General features: G+C 44.1%; 1 protein-coding gene across 2 annotated transcripts in view; it reads right to left on the minus strand.

Moving 5' to 3' along the window:
- stau2 (staufen double-stranded RNA binding protein 2) overlaps nucleotides 1–19,555 on the minus strand; it is a 74,003-nt gene that overhangs the window by 39,082 nt on the left and 15,366 nt on the right. For both annotated transcript variants that reach the window (XR_013767561.1, XM_079181904.1), the window contains exons 6-11: nucleotides 17,677–17,836; nucleotides 13,500–13,607; nucleotides 8,075–8,287; nucleotides 7,056–7,193; nucleotides 4,231–4,359; nucleotides 1,992–2,049 (exon numbers count right to left, since the gene is read on the minus strand). Coding sequence is in view for 1 of the 2 variants with exons in the window: in XM_079181904.1 (XP_079038030.1) it covers nucleotides 1,992–2,049; nucleotides 4,231–4,359; nucleotides 7,056–7,193; nucleotides 8,075–8,287; nucleotides 13,500–13,607; nucleotides 17,677–17,836 (806 nt within the window). In the remaining variant the exon portion in view is untranslated. The remainder of the gene's footprint in view (nucleotides 1–1,991; nucleotides 2,050–4,230; nucleotides 4,360–7,055; nucleotides 7,194–8,074; nucleotides 8,288–13,499; nucleotides 13,608–17,676; nucleotides 17,837–19,555) is intronic.

Here is a 19,555-nt window from a genome sequence, read left to right on the forward strand (position 1 = left end):
TCCCGTGTCAGAGCGCTGCCAGAAGCCTTCATCAGACCCGCGTGACGACAGCACATTCGGATCTAATAATAATATCTGTTTGTTTTCCACTCTTCTGCTCCACATCTCACACGCTGCTCATTTGTCCCCCGAAACTGCTCTTTCTCAAGCTGTTGACATTTACTTTGCTGGCATCCAGGGTGAAGCTCCGCACACCGCATCACAACAAATCAAGCTCAGATATTCCAATGCACGTTGATCTGCTTAAGCAACGCCATGACTATGAATTCCTTGCAGAACATATTTAAACCTGTGATGAATATTAGCCTACTGAACAGCCACACCATGTGGTATGAATGGGAAAAATAACATTGTTGCCAGACTGTGGAGATCAGGAAAACAACTGAAAATAGAAATGGCGTTTGACATTGGTGAGAGGAAGACATTTTTATTTGTTTTTTATTTTCATTGCAGACAAGACGGCCAACTTCACAGATACAGCTGAGAGACACCAGCTGTTTCCTACAAAATTGCATCTTTACGCTTTTCAGAGAAGGGTCACCACTCTACGAATAAAATACACCCCTTAAGGCCATCGCATTCCCATGAAAATTCATGCATAGTCATAAAACTATTTAGTATTAGTCTACAGTTAAATATGTCCCAAATGTCTCTGCATATGTTTCATAACTGGTTTCATCCTTGACACAGACGGACGAACAGAGACTAAGCTGCACGTTAACATGCAGTTGAATAAACAGGTTATTGTCAGTGAAATGCAGTACGGCGGGATCTCATATGATATAACAGCATATGTCAGTTATGAAAGGGGTCCGGTAAGCAGCTCCTTGAGGCTCCACTGAGGCACAGCGGTGCTTTGAGCTACATGCTAAGGTCAGCATTATACAATGCTCACAGTGATAATGTAAACATGCTGGTGTTCAGCAGGTATCATACAAACCATGTTAGTCATCGTCGTTCAGCCTGATAGCACGCTAACATTTGCTAATTAGCACTCTGCACAAAGCACAGTTGAGGGCAATGGGAAGTATTTTGGTAATAAACGAAAGTACGGGACAAATTGGAATTGTGAACCGGTGATGGCACCGGGATTTCCAGTGTTACATGGGTCATCCTGAGGGGGACATGAACGCCTGTACCAAACGTCATGGGAATCCATTGAATAGCTGTTAACATGTTTTCACTAAAACCCAAAAATAACAACCTCATGATGGAGCTGGGGAATGTCAAGGGATCACCAAAGGATTCATCCTCTGGGGACCACAAACGCCTGCAGAACAGTCCATTGCAATCCGACTAATAGCTCACCAGATACACTTTTAAATGATTTAATATGTTGAAGACAGCCGCCTCTAAATTTGCGACACCATATATCATGAACTGCAAACTGCATCAACAAAGATGAAAAAGGAAAATGATATACACTGTAAAGCATTATATATATATATATATATATATTACTTTATACTATATTAGTAAATGATTAACATGATCGTCCTTTTTTGCAATGATGATTTAGTTACTTCAAAGCTCCTGTGCTTTCTTATGAGGTCTGTATCTTATTTTGTCAACAGCTGGTATGTGGTATATCCTCATATCATCATACAGCTTGCCTCAACGTTTTGTGTCAGCGTGTGTAGGATTGTGTGTGTATGTGTGTGTGTGCATCTGTGCTCCAGTGTGCTTGTGTGTTAATCCTGAGTGAAAGGCTACTTTTTTTCTGCACTGGACGGCAGTGGGGGGACTCCCCGGAGGGCCTCAGTGTGCCTGCCCTGTAAGCCTGTGTGAATGAGCCTGAATTCGCAGGCTCCCCACGAGGACGCACGGCCGATTAAGCTGACAGTCAGAGGCCCATTGACCAGTCACAGAGATTAAACGCCGGGCCATCTCGTCGGCTAAAACCACCTGCGGGATTGAGGGAGCGATGGAGAGCGGGAGAGGAGGAGGAGAAGGAAATGGATGGAGACACAGGGAGACGTGCAGATACTCACTGTTACTCGTCGCTTCGGTAAATGACGCCTTTTGTCCGTTCCAGCCTTTGTTGTCCATCTGTAGTGATTCGGAGAGAAAAGGAGAAGGAGGGAGGTAAGAGAGATGTAAATTCTTGAACAGACAGCTTCTTCACGCATGTCAGACGAGTTCCTTCCTACTGTTTGGGCCACAAAGAGACGAGCGCTCACAGGAGTGGATGCTTAAGAACCTAGTGTCTGTCTAGGCCAGCTACTTAATTGGGGGGGTTGGCAGTGTTTAGTATTTAAAAAAGGTCCCTTTTCAGTGTGTTATTTCTGCTGTGGTATGCACATTGCCTCCACAAACACAAACAGCAACAAACACACACACGCGTGTGTGTGTGTGAAACAGAAAAACAAATAATTTCTGATGTGCGTGAGAGCTGAGGCGATGACATGGTTGTAAACAAATGCACCCCCCCCCCCCGTTAATACCCCTCCCAAGTCTCGTCACACTTTTGCACAGATCACCCATAATCCCACGGTGGGAATGTAGTGCAACAGAGCACCCCCCCAAAAAAAGAAGGGGAGGCAAGGGAGGACAGAGAAAGAGAGAGACCTAAAGAGAGACATCCTATCCTACAAAACAGGAGCTTGGCAAACACGCACGGTTCAATCGTTCCATAGAGCTCTGGGTTGTCTGAGGATCTAATGAGAAGTAGGCCGTCCAACTCATCCTGATAGAGATGTTTTCGGAGTTGTCAGGCTAATGCACATGCCATGTATCAGCCACTAACTCCATTCTGTCTAAATATTCTGCCTCGAGTGTAACCAGAAAGGTCTCACCTCTTGCCAGGAATTCGATTAAACAGTGAGACTCAATGGCCTGCGTATTTCCAACCTCAGACATCAACACATAGTAGTTTCTCGGGCTAACACATGCAAAACATGCAATGATGCAAACAGAAATTCAACACCCTGTGTGCAACATTTGACATTTCCTTGTCGACGCATGCAACCGGAGCGTGTTCAGTGTGCAGATTTAGATTTCTTTGACAAAGAAAAACGGCAGCGCTTGACTGTTTAGTACGAGGATGAAGGATGAATATTGACGGCGAACTGCATGGATCTTTGGAGTAAATGAGACAACTTCACAGACATTCTGATAAGAGCAAGTGTCATCCTTTAGCTACGTATATGGTTAGGCTGTCTGAATACGAAACATGCTGCAGCACATATCTAACTAATGAGCTGTCTGGGGAACGATGAATATTTACAGAGAGCCCGGTTATGTAACCTCATCTCTATCTTAATCTACTCTCTTGAGTTTAGAAACCAACGAGGTGAATAGAGATGATGGTGATCAATGGTTGCTTGCAAGTCTCAGGGTGTTTTGATATTCTGCACGCTGCTGTACAGATGCGATAGCGTGTGGACAAAATAGGATCGGTGCACAGATTTTCTTGATGTAATCCGTCAGCATACAGCCGCACATACCGTGATCACTATCGGTGCAGCCCTGCTGCTAGCGTGGCTGGAATACCAATGGTAAGACGTCCTGTATACATCTCAGTGTGTCTGTTTGTGGGAAAGGTGCTTTCCTGGAAGCATCTATGAAAACCATTCACATGGTGCTCAAATTATATTTTGTAATTATTAAAAGGAACCTAGTTTGACTGACATTTTTAACCGGTAAATCAAAAACATTAACGGATGAATCAATACTGTACATGTGCAATATTCTAATGTTTCCTTTTCATGTAACTTACAATTGTTAAAAGGGAAACTTTGCTGATTTTCAACCAGCTTTTGCATCATTACATGTGGAATATGCAAATGAAGAATGTTTAACTTCCGTCCATGATGCTAGCACCCAGAGCTTCCCGCACATTTTCCAGCAAAGGTCCCCTGGGTGACGCATTGTGCCGGCTCTACGGTGTTGTTTGAACGATTGATTGTACCTTTTGTTACATTTGTTACCCACATTGTAAGGATGCAAAACTGGTTTTCAAATAAGGATTTGTTAATTGTTGTACGTTTAGTTTATCACTCTTGTCGTCCCCTTAAATAGATCATGAAAACAACTGTAAGCTGCACTCCTATGATCACTTAAGCCCCTGAGTAGAGCACTGACAGCAAACTGTTTAAAACTTGGGATAAACTATCTACACTTACAGTAATCAGGCACATGAATAAATGAGCAGAGCGGGACACGTGAATATAAACTGGCCATCAAACATAAAAGTCGCCGCGAGCAGGAGAAGATGAGTGGGGTTAGCACCTCGGTGGGGCTCTGAGGGACTGTGGAGGCCTTGTATCCCAGCTGCAGGAGCATCGCCTCGGCTGCGTTCCGCTTGGCCACCTTCTTGTTGGGTCCTGTTCCCGTGGCCACCTCGTTATTCACCTTCGCCTGCAAACACATGCACAGAAACACACACACACAGGTACATACACATGAGCTAGACATCCAGAATTCAATATCATAGCTGTGCAGATACACACTGTGATAATAAATCACAGAATTACTTGCTGAAGCAGTGATAAATGTGCAAAAAAAATGTCTTTTCTCATGACTTTCCTCTTCCTGTCACACTTTCATTCACTTTCGGGCCTCGCTCACTGGGGCCGAGTCAGCCGAGCAATTTACATCACGCAAAAGAAATGCTCAGAGTGAAGTGTTTGTTTTTCAGTGATCCTAAAACATCAAATCTCTCCACGCAGAATGTAAGCAGAGAAATATCAGACGTCGTTATGCAAACAGACAATTACACTTGTACAAATAACATTGTGGGAGCCAAAGCCTGTGAACCGCCAGACTTCAGTGCACTCACTCAAAGTGGTCCGACATGCTCACTAAGTGCTCGCCTGAATGCATCAAGTAGGACACAACATACAACGAGGAGGGAAGCCTAAAAAACAGATCCCCAAATTGCTAAAACAAACACAATCGCTCTTTTAACAAATCCTAAAAAGATGATCGCACACTCAAAAGGCTTCCGACACAAGCTGGTGCCTTTTTTTTTTTTTTTTTTTTTTAAACTAGTGATGGTTTCAGAAAAAAAAAAGATGTGAAAAAAGAGACTAATTTGAGCCCCGCTACACTTAACTTACTAAAAAGGAAACAATGTGGACATTTTAGAAGAGCGAGTGGACCGCACAAAAGGAACAACGCACACACTCGCGGGGCCTAATGTGTGTATCAAAGAGGCACGGAGAATAGGGTCTGAGGCTGAATTACTGCCCGACGCTAAGAGAAGCTCTGTTCTTCTTGTGAAAGAGGAGGATTACGGAAAAAAGAGAGACAAAAGAGCGAGAGTTTGACTGAGAGAGACGGACACAGAAAGACGGACAGGAAGAGGGAGACAAAGAGATCTGCAGTTAAAATGTTGCGCATAAATTAAAAAAACGGACTACGCCAGCGTTGCCAGTTTTGTTTGTTTTTCTCATACTCTAAACAGACTTGTTGACTGAGGTTGTAGATACACACAGATTGTAGCAACAACAACCGAAGGGCAAGAAACCGACTAGCAGAGTATTCACCGAGACCGCAACTCAGTGTTTCCCAACCAAATCTAAATCTTCACATCACCACCGCCTTTCCCTTGTTTGCCGTGGTTTAGAAATAATCCTGACAGATTCAATACATTGGCATGTACAGTCAGTAATAGTTTCGCTGAAACAGTAACAGGGTTCACAGTAAGCCCCCCCCCCCCCCGCCGGCTTACTGTGAACCCTCATTAGAGCATGAATAAAATCAAAATAAATAGAAAAATCTAATTACACGTTCTGTTTTTTGAGTGATCATTAATGTCTGCAGGATGATTTTCATAATATCTTCTTCATTTAGATACTATGCATGCGAGTGTACTAGAGAGATGTAAAAGGTGAGTAGATCACATAGAGACAGCCAGTGCCAGTTTCTATTCAAAAATAATTTAAGGCTAACCAAGCGGAATGAGCCTATGTCGTAATAATGTAGCTTGTTTTTAAATGCATGGCCTCAAGTCATTAAAGTAACTCTGAATAGAGTAACTGTGGTTTCTGATGGGATTCCCCATCCATGTAAAAAGCCCCTGCTCTGTTTTCTAGATTAGTGATAAACAGCAAATCATCCATAACTTAGTTGAGGGTTAAAGGTCGTCGCTGCAGCAGGAGCATGACATTAGATTCTGTTAATGAATGCTGGCTGCTCACTACACAAACCACAGAGTGCTGCAGGAACGAGCCCTCAAACCAGGAAATGAGTTCAGTACTTCTGGTTCCCTCGTCTCAAAGTCAGTGGGTTTGTTGATTGTTTTTTGTCAATAGATTTCAATAATTTAATTTAAAGATATAAAATGTCAGTAAATATACTCTCTCACTGCCTTTGCGGCCTTCTTGAATATACTCGTGGTCATGCGATTGTGATGTAGTTCGTTTATAGCCTTATATTAGCTTTTTGCTTTGGCCGATGATCATAAAATCATAGAAATTAAATTTGTGAAGATTAGCTTGCTGAACATAACTTGTAGGTATCTTGTGTTTGCCACAGAGCTTATTTTCTGCAATAATCCAAAATTCAATGCAAATATCCCATTGGGTTGGCCTAAGAATAAAAGTCATCCCTGCAGCGCTCCATTCTTATATCTTTCTGTGTGTACAGAAGTCTTTGTGCTTTTTTGTTACAGCTTGAAATGTCAAATTAATAGCATAAAACAGTTGTCTGCTTCCCTGAAGAAAACAAGGCTATAAAGATAGATGTTCATCTATTCTGAGCTTTATATGCATAGCTGTAAAAATAATGAATATCAAACAGAACTTTTCAAGAGGGAGAGGGGAGTGAGAGAAAGGGGGAGTGAGAGGGAGTACAGGGAGGTTCCAATTCAGTTATAAATCATGTAGTGCATGCTAAATGGTACCAGAGCTAAAAGTCACTTGTCAGGCTTTTCATATCTAGTATCCTCCGATTGATCCATTAGGGCGGGTCTACACAGAAGGTGTCTTTTCCCACAGATACACTTCTATTTGGATCAATCCAGCTGGTTTCTTGTAGCAGCATACATAGAATAAGAAATGTGACAAACCTGAGAAAAATAAAGAGAACATGAAAGCAAAACCCTCATTTACCTGCATGATGAACTCCCGGCGTCGGGGCATCCCCCTCTCAGAGAGCAGCAGGTACTCTGGCTCCTTCTCCTTCTTGGCCTGCTGGATCTGGGCCAGACGGCTGATCGGGTTCATGCCCTGGCCATAGTCTGGTCCTGTCTGCGAGGAAAAGGAGGCGACACGGGACGATCAATCCCAGTCATCAATTATTCAGGGTTGGGCATAATGGGCTTTTTCCAGGTGGGCCGACACAACGGTCTTGTTTTCTTTTTTGTCCGACGGCCCATGAAACAGGTCGATCGGCCCATTGTCTGTTTTGTCTTAATTGACACTGGGCTGACACAATCACAATTTAAACCCCTCCCCTAAAAAACGGGTAAGACCCAACGCAAGGGAGGCGTGATGGGCCAAAAAAAACGACCTTTTAGAGACTTGCTGCTCAGAGTAAACTGAGTCAAACTGAGACTGGCAGCGTCCCCCCCCCCCCCGTCTCCTCTCACGCTGTGTGCACGCAGGCAGGAGTGGTAACTATGGTTACGGGCATCGGCAGGTCATTTTGTCCCGAGCCTAAGCCCACGTGAAGCTTGTAATAATAATGAAGGTGCGATCGTCTCTCTGTGACATGTCTTGTCTGTCAAAGTAACTGCAGGTCTGCGTGCGCGTATTCCTGCAGTCTACAGAGCCCAACGGTCAGTTCAGTAAGGGTGTTATTTTTGTAACCTGTAACGTTACTGTATGTGCGTGAACAGAAATGAGATCACACTCGTCTGCAATGGAGAGATGCAAAAGATAAAGAAATTAATAGGAAAAAATCTCATATTTCACACTTTAAACCATTTTGCAGTCGAGTAATTAAAATAGTTCCGATGAATAACTATGCCTTGCTAAAATGTTTCACGACTGACCTGTAGCAACACTTCAAAGTTGACTGTACCTTGCAAAAAAAAAAAAAACACAGATGCCTAGAGTACATGCCTCGGATGAAATCGTGTCTGTACACAGAGGCCACATCTTCCCCCGGGCTTGCCCGGCCGCAGTACCTTGAGGATGGTCTTGGTGCGTTTCTTGTAGTGCGTCTTGGGTTTCTCCACGACGGGGATGAAGGGCAGCTTCTTCAGGTCCTGCAGGATGGACAGAGCGGCGCGCTTCTTGGACAGCTTCTTGCTGTTGCCCTCGCCCTCGGCAAAGAACTCCCCCACGCTGACGCGGGTCAGGAAGCTTTTCATGTGCGGCGGGCCGCTCTCCTTCAATACCTGGGGGGGGGGGGGGATAGAGCAGGAACAGGTGGGAGATGAGTATGTAAATGCAACTTACACATAAGTCTGTTATATACCAGGTTTGTCACAAAATGTTTAATGGAAAACTGATTATTGTTTTTATCATGCAGGATATGTGTGAAGGAGTGTGTGCAGCGCACTCTGCTACACCACTGGCTACACCAGGTGGTCCAAAACATCTGTTCTCAATGGTCACAATGCTACCCGCCCATGTGCGCGCGCATTATTCATATGCACACACACACTCTGACACACACTCTGACACACACTCTGACACACATATGAAGAGGAACGTGTTCCTAGACGACGGTCTCTGGTGATGAGGGCTCAGTTTCCTTCCTCTAGCCTCTGGTCACCTGGGAGACCTAAAACAAACACCGGCTGGCGTTAGGTCATGCTTCTGCAATCACATCCACTTCCTGTGAAGTACAAGTGTGAGAGTGTGTGAATGTGTGTGTGCAGCAGGTGGGGTACTCCCAATCTGATTTAGGAAAACACACTGGAGGAAGAACTGGGTTTCACACACACCGACAGTCTAGCGGTACGTGATCGGCTTACGTGGACACCTTTTGGGTTCATAGCTCTCCGTCTGCAGCTCTCCCTCAAGCTGTAGCTGCTGTGTGTAAATGTCTATATTCTTTCTCAAAACCCTTCCTCCCTCCTTCCTGCCCTCCTTTATTTGAGCTCAATTTGTGGTGCAGACAGCACAAATTGGAGCAATCAGATGCAATCTAGAAACAGTTCATTTGAACCTAGTGACCGATTAAACTGATAAGCGGAACCTTGAGCATTCCTCAAATGCTTCACACATCAACACAGACTAATACCAGACGTTGAGGAGAACAAAGAATAACGTGTGCATACCCTCTTCTTCGCTACTCTATATTTCTCTAAGAAACGACAAGTCTGGCGCATTAAAACCAAACAAGGTAAAGCCCAAATAGTTATTAAAGCTTCAGAAATTGATAAAACTACGCCCATAACATTGACAAAACACTCCTACGCCTATTACTGCAAAAACACATGATGTACATGAAGTAGTTAAAGTCATTTACTTGCTGTGTAATTTAATTTTGACTTTATTAAATACAGACTGTTTAGGTTTCCTCATCCTAACTATTCCTACTGAGGTAACTGACGGACATTCTCGTAAACAGGGCCGACTCTGGCCCCATGTTTGCCGTCAATGTACCTGTTAGCCTCTCAGCATTCCTGCACAGTTTAACTACACAGTAGGGATGTGTGTTGTGGAGCACTAGCTGTCCAAGCTAACATCCAAACTCAGTCCCGCTCAGGGGACCTGCTCTGGTCTTGCTCATCACCAGAAAGAGGAAATGCAACATGGCAGCTTCTTGTACGTTAAGACATGCGATGGGACTGGACACATCCAAGTTCTGAACTTTTTTTTTCTTCTTCAAAATCGCTGATGATGATGGATCACTGGCCCTGGTCAGCTGAGATTATGTCACGCTGTTGAAGTGAATGATGAGACGTGCGGGACGATTTTATAGCTGCATTCAATCACTCTTTCAAGCTTTCTCTGTCTCATGGTCCATCCCACAAATAATCATATTTGTAATCCTAGTGGGTGTGTGGTTTGATTATAATTTATTGTTTTACACTTTGGTTTTTGTACTGATTTAACAATTGAGAACCTTTAGAGGTGCTGGCAAGTGATCAAGCAGGCGTTACAGAGTCCGTGCTCTTTCGGTTTTGAACTTTTATCCAAAAAAGTGATGGACAAGTGTTGCACTGATAAGATAAGTCACAGCCGTCTAAAGGGAAAACATGCAGTTACCAACAGGAAGCAAAAGAAGAAATGTGGCCTGTGTATGTATACGGTGCAGTCGACAAAGAGCATGAGACAAAGTGTGTATCTGTGCACACATGTCACACACACTCTTGGCCCATGATGGCGGCAGACAAGCTGCAGTCAGTCTCCTGGCAGACGACACGGGATCTGCGCCACACCGATGGGATTTCAGCACTTCTATTCATTTACACGCACGCCCACACACACACACACACACAAGCAAACAAACACACCCGTCCACCACCTAATCACAAGGATCAGGTTGTACACAGGAAACACTTGGTAATTCAATGTTGACTTTCTTTTTTTTCTTCTCTCAATCCCCTTCTCGTCTTGTCGCTTCATCTCATCTTTTCTCTAACACGGGGCGACTTTTTCCGTCGGCTTCTAATACGGACATCGACACCCTGAGCAGTCTGAGGATCCGTGCATGTGAGACTTCAGGTACTCTGGAAGAGGAGGCTGTGGGAGCAGGGTAGGACAATGGCGGGGGACTGGTCGAGGGAAGAAAGGCTCTTTTGTGACGAGCGGGTGGATGGACAAGCCCCGAGGGAAGCCGCTTCTTGTAAGATGGGTGGTTCTTGGCCAGGGCCCGCTTCTCTTGTGTCGAAGATCCAACACACAAGCTGTGATTTATAGATTGGTTCCTCTTTGATGCTGACATCTGTTTGATATTGCCTGACGGGGGGATTAAATGAGCCAACTGGCTCTCGGAGTGGCGGCGACCCTCATCGTTGCGGAGGGATGGGGGGGGAAAGCAGACACTCACTAGCGGTGACTCACGGGTAATTTCATGCCCCAGTGAGGGCAGGGGATGAGAAGATGTGAAAACATGGCGTTCACATGAGAGATGACCGTTACGGTTCTGTGTAGGATGCATGGATGTGTAACCGTGCGTGCAGGAGTGTACCATTTATTCTCAGCGCATCAAAGCCGACGCGGTAAAGGGGATGTGACATGGCAGGAAAAGAGATGAGGCCAAACTTTGTCTAATGAGTTATAATGTAATGGACCCAATGGGCAAAAAAAAAAAGAAAGACCATAGAGGCATGTGTAATTTACACTTGGTCTCCAGCCACAGGGTATGCATGCAACATGCTGATTAACCAGGGTTATGAGGGGGAGAGAAAGGCGCGCCAGCAGAGGGAGGGGATAATTGCCTCGCAGCGGCCCGGCCTTCGGACAGTTTAGGTTGACTCGGCACGGGAAAACAAATGGAGCCTGACTGACGTGCAGGAATGGAGAACAAAAAGCTAATCAACAGTTACCAACAAGACTACCCTTGAGGAACCAAAACTGTGAGTCGGACATGTTTCCGGTACTTTAAATCACGCGTTTTATAGCCCAGAAGAGGCTGGACGAACCAAGCAAATAGCTGCTGACGGAGACACAGGATAGATGGTTAAAATGAAGACAAAGTGGAGGGAAGTTAGTGATTCACTGCTCCTGACAGCGAGCAGTAATGAAGAGTCTCCGGCCTGACAGTGAGCAGAACAGAGACCGTTGGGAGAAGTGTGGCTGTGGTCGGCTTTTAAAAACCGCCGCTGTCAGCGTCCAATTTGGAGGGACTGAAAATGAAAGTTAAGTAATTGCTCACAGTGGAAGATATGACAGATAATGGATCACGTCAATCCAGATTTAGCTGGCTGGAATTATTAATAGTAGTTCCAGGAAGGACATGGCATGTCATGCTCTGATGAGCAAAAGCGTGTTTTTGAAGGGGGGGGAGGGTAAAAGGGAGGCCTGGACAGCTTTTCAGATAATTTTTCCCGATGTTGTGTAAACTCGTATTAGCAAGCGAAAGGCAACAGAGTGAGAAGAGTCTCCCTCCCTTCCTTCCATCCCTGTCTCTCCATTTCCTCTCACCCCAGTGCGCCTCTCCCCCTAGCCTCAACAGGCAACCACCCTCTGTGTGATTTTTGGGAGTGATGGAAGGAGGTGGAAGGCAGGGATTCTGTGGAGGAAGGGAGGGGGCACACAGAGTAAACTGAGCCTCCCTTGTTTTTTTGGCAACTCGCAGAGTGCAGCAGAAGAAGAAGAGAGGGCGACCGGGGAGGGAATATTGGATGAGTCAGCTGAGATACGCTGAAAGCCAAAGAGAACAGACCCTGCAGGGTCGTTTAAGGACAAACCAGACTTCCTTGTGGATTTAGAAAAGTTGGGAACAATAACGCCAACGGTTAGAAAAACCGGTGGTGGGATTCTCAGTGATGGCAAAACTAAAAACACCCGAGCAATGCAGGTCGACCCTCGTCTTATCCAGCGGAACGTGCTGGTGGCAGCTCCCGGGTGACTTTATCAAGTCCACCAACGCTTCTATCAGACACAGCTGTGAATAAGAGTACGCCATCAGCAAACCGAGGCAGACGCCGCTTAAGATTCATTTCCTCTCACGGTCACTACATGCTGGGTGTTAAACCCACGAAGAATGTACTGACGTGAAAAGGAAAATCCCAAATACCTTTTTCAACAAACACGGAGGTTTAAATATTAATATCACACACACACACACACACACACTTTCCTGCAGCTGTTCGCCTTGACTTTGCTAAACATTTAAGAAATAGACATGTATTAGGAAAAAGAGCAGGGGCGCTCTTTCACAAAGCAGTTAGTTCAGACAGATTACATTCAATCATACTGTGATTCTCTAAACTGTGTGTGGGACCCAAAGCCCAAATGTGTCAGTGTCAGAAAGAAAAAAAGTAATTGCAGAGTTCATATTCAACTTCTTTCATTTCCTAATACCTTCATACCTTTCCTGGGTTCAGCAATACAGACTGATATTGGTTATGATGTGTAGGCGAGAGCTGTTCAAGCCCACCAAATGTAATTTTGAATTCTAGTCCAAATCCCACCGTTCACATGTCATTTTGAATTATTTGTGAAAATTAATGCACGAGATAAGATTGATGCCATAAAAAACAAATGTCTTAGGTGTGAATATCAAACCATATAAAAACAGTTTTTTGCTGAAATTGTGTCAAAGATCGTACTTCACAAAGAAAAACTGACTGCAGGGCTCATGTACATGTAATATGCTTTAAAGAGGAACATTGGATGTTAAGAATTTCCACAAGCGTTCTAAGGCAGTGAGCCATCTCTGTGCACATATTTGGTTTTACTCTTTTTAAGATAAGTGACCTCACTGATGGGAAAATTAAGCAGAACTTGGAAAACATGCATGTCCTCGCGCAGTTGTTGTTTCCTTATCATTAGGGTTGAGCATCATCAGTGTGACTCAGATTCCAGTGAGTTCTTTCGTTTTGGTCATACTTACTGTACATCGTGACTACTCATACATTCTGCGTGGCCTCTTATCCTCAGAATAATGGCATCACGTGGCCGTATTTGTCTTTTTTTTTTTTTTCTCACCTCAAAGTTGACAGATAAGTTCCTCTTCAGGGCAATTTCGTAAACCAGGCTGATCTCTGATTTGCTGGCGTCGGTGCCTTCCTCAGTCTCCCCTTTTTCCTCTGGGCTCTGGAAGAGACGGGAAAATATCAGAGGTGAAAATGGTTAAGGGCGACACACTGACTGTTGCTAAACTAAAGCCACTTTTAGGTTTCCAATGGTCTATTGTTCGGTAAAAACTAGTTAAAGTAATGTATTATCTATAATTCATGAACTGTTCAGTGTGTCCAGAACTCAACACTTTTCAGCTGTTGACTGGTAGGAAAAAAACTAATTTTTAGGTTCACCGGGCTCACAACACTGATATGGTGAACTTAAAATAGAAACCAAAGCTGGAAGAGCAGCTCACATCATTTATATCCCCGTATGGAAGCCTTTATAATCGCCCACCAAATTAGAGCAAGACCGAAAAAGGAAAAGAGGATTACATCACAAATAAATGTGGATAATGTTCAGGCTACTAAATGCTAGGTAACATTATGTCTGAGAGAAAAGCAACATTAAAGATGCAACTCATTTGAAATGGCATCATCTGAAGTGGATATTGGGCTTGAACAGACTTAGGTGCAAGGTGTTCTCCCAATAGCAATGAAGTAATCCCATTAGAGTTATATGAAACAGATATGAAGCCATATTCAGTCGTAGTGAACACAAAGTGCTTAACGCCTGCTATAATGTTGCTTCATGTTAGGTTGGTGCAATGATCAGATATTGTCTTTTGTTTGATTTTTTAACTTTGAAATCACAATTTATGAAAATATTTCTTTACTTTTCTGATTTTATGTACCAGAAAATACCAAACTGTGACCCACAAAACTGTGTCACATATGTAATCGAGGATTACACTGCACACATACAGAGTGGATGTCTGCCAAGCTGCTGCAACGAGAAGCTGTCTGTTTTCTGGCTATGATCCTTATCTGATATCAGATCGAGAACTCAGTATCCCAGGACACGACTGGTGGTCCTCTGTCTGCACAGGAAGGCCTCTTAAAGGGGGGGGCATTAAATATGATATTTTGATGTTATTAACTCTGTTCTTCATAGCAAAATAATTATTTATTTACATCAAGAATGGTATCGCCCTGTAAGAAGAACAAAGGCCCAACTTAGTGTTTTCATCAGGCATGAAACATGGTTGATCCACTAGAAAGAAATCATTTTAGGCTCCACACAGATCCAACATTTTCCAAATCCAAAAATATCGGCTGCCCATGAAACTATGAAGTAATACTGGACTTAATACCAGAGGACTCCGGTTGTTTAAATATGGATAAGGCAGACTCTACACAATGACGGCTGCATTCACCTCTGAATAAAAGCGCCATTGGTCCCTTCCACTAATAAAGAACTGTAGTTCACGCTACAGAGATGATATCTTAAGCCATACAACAAGGGGGCTTTTCTGTGCCAATTGTCTATGGGAATGCAGAGTGCTGTCTCGATCTTTATCTCCTCATGTCCAGCTCTTTGTCTGATTACGTATGAATGTCTGCCGTCTTTCCCTTTGGGCTTCTTCCTTTTCGCCTGCCTCATTGTGCGATCTGATATGACGCATGATTCATACTGTGAGATCTCTTGGATTTCATAGAAAACAGTCACGTGGTACAATGCACCTACCGCACCGGGCGAGAGACCTCACATTGACGAGAGGCGCGTGATCGCCTGCTTTGTTTTGTGTGTATGTGTGTGTGTGTGTGCTCAGACTCACGTGTTCTGCATCCTGTAACATATGCACATTTGTTTTCATAGAAATCCTAATATGTATTCATGGTTTTCATGGTTACATATCCCCCCACCCCCCCGACACTTTTTCAAGCGTTCTTAATGTGTGCGAATAATAATGCGAGTCCCCTTTCAAGGCTGCATTAACAAGCCACTGGGTGTGAAGCGTCTGCATCTGTCTGTGGGTGTGTATTAGGCTGCGAAGCGGAATGACCAAGTAGATCGGAGACCCTCCCCCTGTGACAAAGACAAATAGAGGGCTAAATATGACTTTGGTGCCACCTCCACTTATGGATGTACTGGACAGAGAGTCCTGGGAAACGTATGAACAAGAGGAGACACAGTGTGTGGATTCACCACTTGCTCGTGAAACATTAACTCTCACGCTGAAGGAGCAAACCGCTTCGCATTCACATCGATGCTCAAGGGCAATTGATTTGGTAACGGGGCAAAAGGATTCCACATCAAAAAGCAACTGTTTATCATAAGAAGTGACAATTTTCCCAGATCTAAAATCAGTCTAAATCTTCCTTCACAGCAACCATGTGCAATCTCCCGAGAAACAAATGATGCAGATTTCCACTCAACATGCTTCTTTCAAGACAAGAAGCCCACTTGTTTAGCAGCAGACATCATAACTGTATTAATATCGTCAGCATCTAAACCAACCGGCAGGGATTTACGAGCAAAGTCAGCAGTTTCCTTATATAATCTCTACAGCCTGAAGCCCGGTCTTTGTGTTTCCTATGGTTACATATTGTTGCTCTACTCGTGCACACAACACAACTGGAGTGTCACTGATATTTACCCGTGGTCTTCCTCAAAATAAAAAGGTTTGACAGACAATGGTTGAAGAGAAAAACTTTTAGCCCGAGGGCATCCGCACATTGACACATGTACGAGCGTACACACACACACACACTCGCATTGGAGACAGAATGACAGACGTGTACTGGAGACACAATGTGCCTCAATTTGTAAAGCAAGACTCAGAAGCAGCAGCAAACAAAGAGCACATTTATGGAGGCCGACGCCACAAGACAGCGAGTCGGGCAGGTGAGAGGAGCCAAAGCGGTTTGAATAACCGTCGGCGATGCCAGACGGTGAGGATCGGGGTAATTTGATTTCCGGTGGGAGATGATAACAACAGTTAACAGCTATGCCGAAGGGGAAACTCTGGAATGGTAGAGTGACACAGAAAGCAAAAGGACTGCCAGGTGCGAACTAAACCATGGAGACCTGCCGGGCTTAAATGATACATTAGAATGATTAGAGCTGGAGTGGATTTGGATTCAATCGGATTGAAAGGTGGTTACGCATCCGTCTTAGTATCTGCAAACCCCCCCCCCCCACTGTGTAACACTCTTAATAGAGCCTCTGCAGGGACACCATCAACAGATCAGCAGCACAAATCCTTTGACTTTTCATTAAAGCAAGAGTTTTCAAGTGCGGGGGGGGCAAGCAGAGCGACAGTCAGCCAAGGTTAAAGCGGGGGGGGGCTCGAGGTTTCATAAGGTTGAAATGCGCACAGACTGCACATGTAAGCGTGTACGATTCATGTTCCGTCAATGGCAACAAACCGTTTAAGCAAATCATTTAAGCAATTTTCAACAACAAAAACAACACAAATGTCCTGGTTACAGCCTTTCACATGTGTGAATCTGAAGTCTTTTGACTGTGCAGAGGATGAAGTGTGCTCAGGTACGGGACATATATAATGTGAGTGTAGAGGGGGGAGGGGGGGGGGCTATTGTACTCGGGCATGGTACGAATCAATTGTATCTAATATGAAAACGTCCTGAGAGCTAACATGCAATCCTGAGTACAAGTGAAGACACTTCTCCGAAGTACATGCTAATACATGAGTGGCTACTCGTAGATGGGTAATGAACGGTCCATGGGGAACATTGAATTTGGAAATCGCTCACACTTCCTTTGATATTTTCACAAAAATGATTCTTTTTTTTTTAGAATGATGCAACATATTTGTGACACATTATGAAAGATCATCTTCAGTACGAATGAATGAGTCGCACAGATTGGCTAGCAGCAAAGTTGAAATCATGATTTATATACACAAGTATTAATTCAATGAAATTACAGCAACATAGCACAGCAGCAGTAACACAATATTTATTTTGTCTTAAAAAAACAAACACAAAGTGCATTCTAGTAGTGCCAAAACTAACAAGCTGCAAAATGTAACTACTACAATACAGGGCAGAGGTGAAAAACTATGGTGAGAAATAGAAGATCCTTCATTAGACTAATATGGTCGGTCCTACAGAAGTCCATTTAAGCTTCAGAAGTAATGGAACTGTCTTGCAGATGTCGGCAGGGATTCACTTGTTAAAACCACTATGCACTGCTAGCGTACGCCTTTCTGTCTCTAAGTGCTCGCGTGTGTGTTTACCTGCGGCGGCCGTTCGGGGATGGGTTCGTTGCGCAGGTCTTGCAAGGCCTTCATGGCAGCATTGTGTCTGGCTGCTTGGCGGGTGCGTCCCTCCCCGATGAACTCGTGACTCCCCACAGACAGCTGCACGTAGAAGATCTTAGGAACAGGGTAGTGGTACCTGGAACGAACAAAACAACAAAAAAACGTCTATAAATAAATATGGAGCCATAAATATATGGGGAAAAACAAGAAGCGGGAGTAGCTCAGACATTATGAGCCAAGCCATCAATCCACACCGTTTACACTGTTCCCAAATTAAAGTCCCACCACTTCATCAGGGTCAATTACTACACAATGGCCCGCTGGCTAACCACTTGACTGATGTCTTGCTATTGAATCTCAGCACGGGGACGGCAAACAAAGCGCAGGGACACATATATCCTCTCCTCTTTCTTCTGGCCCCGAACATAGATTTTCCTCTCTTTCTTCGGGTCTTGACAGAGCGGGACCGAGCTGTCACCGAGCAGATTTAGAGGTCTGCGAGTCCGCGTGTGTGATACCCCCCTCCTGGGTCAGGGTGAGAAGGGCTGAGAATGTCTGCCGGATCCAGGACAAGGAATGAGAAACAGTGGGAAAGCTAAGAAGAGAGGAGAGGAATCCAAACTTTTTTTTAATATCCGTCTCCCTGTCCTCTTTCTTCTCTGCCAGTATACACTTATATTCACAAGGCCATACAGACGCCATATGTGGTAGACACAGATGGATAGCAGCAGATGAGATTCATGGTACGGCGTCTTGACTAGAGTCTGGTGCCAAATGTACTCAATATTCTCATGTTTGGCCAAATCATTGAGCTTTTAATGACTGAAGATGAGTAGTTACTGAATGGTGGTGGTTAGTTAAAACAAGCTCTCCACAAACGTGGCAATCCCTTTTTCCCCGTGAATACGCATCTGTTCATTTTCAGCTGCACCAAAACATCCTACTTGGCAATGCAGCGGCAGTGAGATGTGAGATTTAATTACTCGATTGGAATTTTGGGGAACCCAAGAAGTTAGAAAACCCAAGAGGACGGGAAAGCCTTGTATGCACTGGAAACGTTCACGGTTTCTTTCAACACCGCACACATAATTAAATAAAGGAGGTCTCAAGTCGTACGGCCATATTCAACAACAGCCAAACAAGCACTTTCTGTGAACACTCCCCTGGAATACCCTGTATGCTAAAGTTTGAAATGACTGCGATCAAATGTTTCAAGTAAGCTCTTTTAAAAGTACAAGAGGACTAAGAGGCTACAGCCATGCTAGCCGGCCTGTACCTAGACACGGTAGTGTTTAGCACAAAATGCTAACATCAGTGTGCTAGCATACTGAAGTTTAGCAGGTATAATGTTAACCATCTTTTAGCATAAAAGCAGGCTACAATACAGCTGAGGCTGATGGAAATATCATTAGCTTTACATGTATTCGGTCATTAAACAAAGTTTTGGACAAAGTAAAGTTTGACCTGATGATGGCACTCTATGAAAGTCAGGGTATCACCAAAGTTGCCTTACAATTCATCCAGAAAAGCATGTAAACGTCTTTAATTGCAATTCATCCAACAGTTCGTACTCCGATGTTGAAATATTTCAATGGAGAAGTGAAAGCTTAGACTTGCTGATGGCATTATATGAATAAACAGGGGTTCAACTAAATAGTTGGTTAATCCTTTGGGGCACCGTGGACATCTGCACTAAATAGATCCACAGCTGTCGAGACATTTCACTGAAAAACTCCAGACCTCAGCAGTACAGAGTTATCGCAGCTGATAGAGACTAGACCGAAAGTATGACAATATGACTCAAGCTGTAATAAACAGGAAATAACCTCGAACTCGAGTACGTTCTCCTTTTTAC

Source organism: Pholis gunnellus (assembly GCF_910591455.1).
Source record: "Pholis gunnellus genome assembly, chromosome: 20".
Taxonomy (NCBI): Eukaryota; Metazoa; Chordata; class Actinopteri; order Perciformes; family Pholidae; genus Pholis; species Pholis gunnellus.